The sequence below is a fragment of the Sardina pilchardus genome, chromosome 14 (assembly GCF_963854185.1).
Source record: "Sardina pilchardus chromosome 14, fSarPil1.1, whole genome shotgun sequence".
Lineage (NCBI taxonomy): Eukaryota > Metazoa > Chordata > Actinopteri > Clupeiformes > Clupeidae > Sardina > Sardina pilchardus.
Window position 1 is genome coordinate 16341048 of NC_085007.1, and position 5000 is coordinate 16346047.

Consider the following 5000-nt stretch of genomic DNA (forward strand, 5'->3'; position numbering starts at 1 on the left):
GCAAAGCAGAAAACGCCCCAATTAAGCTCTCCAAAAATCCCCACACACAATGCAGCGGAGCTTTGTACAACAGGAACGGCAGCCAGTGGCAGCCTCTACACCCCGCTGTGGCCTGCACATAATCAATGCCTTCTCTCTCTCTCTCTCTCTCTCTCTCTCTCTCTCTCTTCTCTCTCTCTAATAATAGTCATTACCTTTAAACAAGGACCTCCACACAATTCAAAGAGGCCACTGCCATTAGGAACTATTAGGTGATATGATTTTGGTTTTTAAAAAGGCCAGCTCATTAGAGCTAAGTAGTTCAAACAGCATATGATTATACATGGATATAGTATACTATGGATTTGGACACAGGATACTCTACATACACATACTGTAGGTGCAGGGGGCACACGTTAAATGGTGTGGTATGTATAGCCGGCTGGTGTGTTAAGCCACCCAGTCCCATGAGTTGGTGACACTTTTAACAGCTCTGTTAAGGTGAAAAGGAATGTGACCTCTCTCCTCAGTAGGCCTGCGGGTCCTCTGTTGGGCATTTCAGTCACCTGGTGTGGAATGCGTGTGACACGTCTGTGCCGTGTCACAAAGGCATCGCTATGGAGACCCTCTGGTTCAAACATGGTTAAAAAAAAAAAAGAAGGAGGAAAGCCTACGGATGACCTACTTTTCATCCAGATCTTTCTTCCCAATCTAGCCGTTGTCGTTGCCTCGTTCCTTTTTCCGCCATGTGCCGCCACGAAACCCAGAGCCGGGGCCCCCGTGTTGTGACTCTCTAGACGTTCCTTTTTTTTTTCCGGAATGCGCCGCGATGATGCTCGGCGGAAGATGGCAGCTGAGGTATTTCAGCGTTAGGTATTTGTGCGAACAGAAAGTTTGTTTTCGAAGCCATTTGTGTTGTCTAAGATGCCAATCAGTTGGAGCGGAGATTAGTCCCACATTGTCTTACGAGACTCGCCTCGCTTGCTCACGGCAAGATTCCTCTCGCTCTGAGACCGTCCTCAGTGGAGCTGCAGCTGAATGGAGAGCAGATTTTCTCTCCCTGCCGTTTGGACAATTACACGTCCATATATTTTGTCTACTCGCTTAGAAGGATGCTTTCTTTTGCACTGAAGTAGTAGTTGGTTAAGACTTCCAAGAATTCCAATCATAGTCTATCCTTGTATGGCTTTTACAACTTGTCTCATGACAGTTGAAAATGAGCAAAGAGGACCTATAACACTAACAAATCGACAAAAGAGCTTGGTAACAATTATTCGTCGATGCACATCTTTACACGAGATGTGACAAAGTTGTTTTGAGTCACGGACGACTCTAGTTATGGCACCAGTGTTGGAACATCTTTCATGTGTTTCCAGGCTGGTTAGCCCATCTCTTGTTAGCTGCTGTCACTGTTGGGACAATCGCTGGCTTGTTTACTCCACAGAGATGATAAATCTGTGGCCAGTGATGATGCAGCCGAGGAGAAGTGCGGCCCAATCCAAGTCATTGAAGTCTAGGAGTTCTCCGTGGTGTTGAGCTGTGAATGGAAAAAGCAGTGTGGAGAAACGTTAAGCATCCAGGATGTGAGTTGTGTCTGGTCCTTCGAGGCAGAGAACATGTCAGTGACCTGTTAGAGCCTTTGAAATAATGTTATGTATACATTACGCCGCAAGACCCTCCTATGTATCATCTTTTCCATCTGTATGACTTTAAAATGACGAATAGTTATAAAATCAAGTAGCAGTTTGTTACATAAGTAATCTCTGGAACCCAGAAAAAGAAGAGAAACAGTTAAGGTGTTTGATATCAAATGGCAGAGTGGTGTCTGTATCGCAGCTGCTCATGGTTGCAGACTAATCATCCTGTGACTAAGTCTTGCCATCTTAACTTGGAGCCCTTGGCCTTGTGCGGTCTTTACTTTTAATGTATTCTTACATGTGTATGATTGTAGAGTTAGCGTTCAATGGTTAATGGCGTCTCGTCATCGACTCCTCTCTATCATCTCGGTTCTTGTGCGTCGGTCTGAGGAGTAAACATGGAGTCTGTCTCCTCGGCTGCTTCTCGGCTGAGCCGGCCGTCCAGTCGACAGCGCTGCCTGCATTCCAACCATTGGGTCAGTCAGGATCACTGCCTCAAGTACGCGATTCTCTCTGTTCACTGAGTCCAAATAGAAGGGGATGGGCCCAGCCCATCGAAAGTATTGCAAAATAAAGACAGAGAGAACAGGACAAGGAACACAAACATACAAAAATGAAATCCAAACGTTTGGTAACTTCAGTTCATTGTTGCCAGGAAAAAAATGACAAGTCTCGACACTCCATAATGCTCAGTTCACATGATATACTCATGTGCATGTTTCAAGTATCTCAATATAACACTTGAATTTATATTGAGAAACTCAAGTATATCAATATAATATCAGAAATGCCTTCAGGGTTTGTGTAAACTATAAGCTTGATGCGTGTTTAAGAAAAAAAGAGAAGAGAGAAAATTCAACAAACAGTGTATTCAGTGGTTCAGTAAAAAGTTATCAAATGACTAATATGTGCATGGATAAGAATAAAAAAAAGGCAAACACTTGAATCCCACCATGTGTCTTTGTTGCGCAAGACTTCCCATCCTATTTTTGAGGCACATATTCAGTCATTATGATATTGAATCACAGAGCATTCACTCCATAATAGAGACAGTCTGACTTTCACTCAATACCTCCCTTAAGATGGCTTAACAAGGACGAGGACAGAGGGAGGAAACAAAATAGAGACATTGATGTTATCGAGCGCAAACATCGAGTGAAATGGCTTTGAGGGCACGCTACAAAGGGGGTAAAAAGCCCGCGGCCTACTCTCGCTCGGAACCGCGGCTCCAGGTAATGAGCGGGACAGAGATCTAACGTTACCTCACTGGCGTTGAGCCGTAGACGCGGTAGACGGCGTTGTATCCGTGTTTCGAGGAGCATGATGCGTCTTTTACTCGGATTTGTGCGGTGAGGGATCGACAAGCCGAGCTTTGTCTTCACGCAGACCCGTCCGAGCTCGCCCCAGCACGCGCCATTCTGTACCACATCGTTTTAAATTTTACCTTACGTTTTTTGATTAATGACTGTAGGATTTACACGTGAATCGAGCTGAGATAATTAATCGAGTTTCGAGACAGAGACAGAGACAGAGAGATGCATTGTTACGGTTGTGACAGAGAACAAGCTAATCCTAACCCTCCGTGAAACATATAAGAGCATAGCGCCGCAGCCCTCTGCCAGCTATTGTCTTGCTTTCTGCCCAGCAGCAGGCTCCATCTAGGCCCTTACATGAGTGGGCAAAGGCACTGTGGTTGAGTGTTATCACTGGGGTAATCATAGGCGACGGCGCTGTCTCGTGTTTCGAAAGTGTGAGTGGTGTTATTATAAGCACACTTTTTCGAGCAAAACTCAACACCCCTGCGATACCGCCGCCGAGAGCCCCCTAAATGTGAATGGGACGAAACAGAAAAGCCTGGCTGTGCGGCAGGCGGCACGGCCAAAGAGTACCCACAGACGGGCCTTAAGCATTCATTAATGGCCAGATTAGCCGCTAATCTCTTCGTCTGGCTGGGAGACAGTCGCATAGCCACCTCAGAGAGACTTTATTTATTTATTTATTTATTTATTTATGTATGTATTGTTCTTGCTCGAAGATCGAAACAAGGGGAAGCCGGAGAAAGGGTCTAGCAGAAAAAGTGGGGAGACAGGTTGAGGAAGGTGACGGGTTTAGATGCAGCAGAGTTTAAGGGCCTATAAGGTAAAGTAATGGACATCTTGCCCCCTACAACCACCGGCCCCCTCAAAGCCCCCATCCAGCTCCGCCGCTCCCTGAAACTACACCTCGTGTATTTATTTTTCCCCATCAAAGGCATGATTGTTCTGCTGGCCTTCGTAATGGAAAGCATTAGTTCTGGATCCATTTCAAGAGGGTGATTAAACCATCAAAGGTCAGCGCATACAACCCAATACACGAGAGAGAGAAGGAGGGAGCGAGCGAGAGAGAGACAGAGAGAGAAAGGGAGAGAGAGAGAGAAAAAAAGGAGAAAGACAGAGGGAGAGAGATACAGAGAGAGAGTAGAGAAAAAGAGAGCGAGAGAGAGAGCGAGAAAGATGGAGAAAATGAGCGAAAGACAGAATCGAGTCCTTTGCTTTGTTTTCCCTGCTGAATTCGATCCTGGCAGGAGAGCCAGAGTTGCAGCTGTCATGTGGACGCGAAACGGCGAAGTGCGCACCAGACATGACGCTAACAACCCTTAAGTGGTCGGAATCATTTACCTGAAATCAGGATGTATGGGAAAGTTCGTTTGTTTAGACTTCTCAAATGTTCCCAGACGAAAAAAAAAAAAACCCTCCCCTGCCACTGTGCTCACCTTGAGTGCTGACTTTAAGGAGCCTGTCTGAAATAGGGGGTGGGCTGGGTGGGAAACACCTTTTTAAGTTCAGGATAGTTTTGTGCGAACGATGGGGATCAAATTGGCCACAAAAGGCTGTGATTGAAACCATCGCCGCAGTTTCTCGGTAAATAGCCCAGATGACCGATGTCTCAATCTTCAAGCTTCAAAACATCTGAGCAAAGTGATGTTTTCATAAGCTCCATTAACCCTGTTGGAAAACTGTGACATGTAACAGTCCTCTGAGGATTGAGACAAGTGAACTCTGACAGCAAGCCACGGACTACAGTATTGCATTAGCATTTCACACTCATAATTAGCCATTTTGATCCAGCTTTGCATGCCTTTCTGTGTTTTGATATTTCATAAAGCAAAGCAAACCAACACTTTGTAAACTATTTGCATGTGGCCACCAGAGCAACCAAAAAATGTTGCCGTTTTAGCCGTGGGGAGGAGAGGTGGTAGCGTGTGTTGTCATCACTCTCGGTCCAAACCCACCCCCCCCCCACCCCTGAGGTGATGTCAACCCCGTTGTTTTTGTTGCGTTTTTTTTCACTCCGCAGGGATCGCGTACCTCAGCGGCATGTGCACGGAGAAGAGGAAGTGCATTC

General features: G+C 45.9%; 1 protein-coding gene across 1 annotated transcript in view; it reads left to right on the forward strand.

The window, feature by feature from the left end:
* The window catches only part of LOC134101269 (A disintegrin and metalloproteinase with thrombospondin motifs 19-like), a 61994-nt gene that overhangs the window by 13448 nt on the left and 43546 nt on the right, over nucleotides 1-5000 (forward strand). The window contains exon 8 of the mRNA XM_062554871.1: nucleotides 4953-5000. This exon is cut by the window's right edge and continues 58 nt beyond it. Within this exon, the coding sequence (XP_062410855.1) occupies nucleotides 4953-5000 (48 nt within the window). The remainder of the gene's footprint in view (nucleotides 1-4952) is intronic.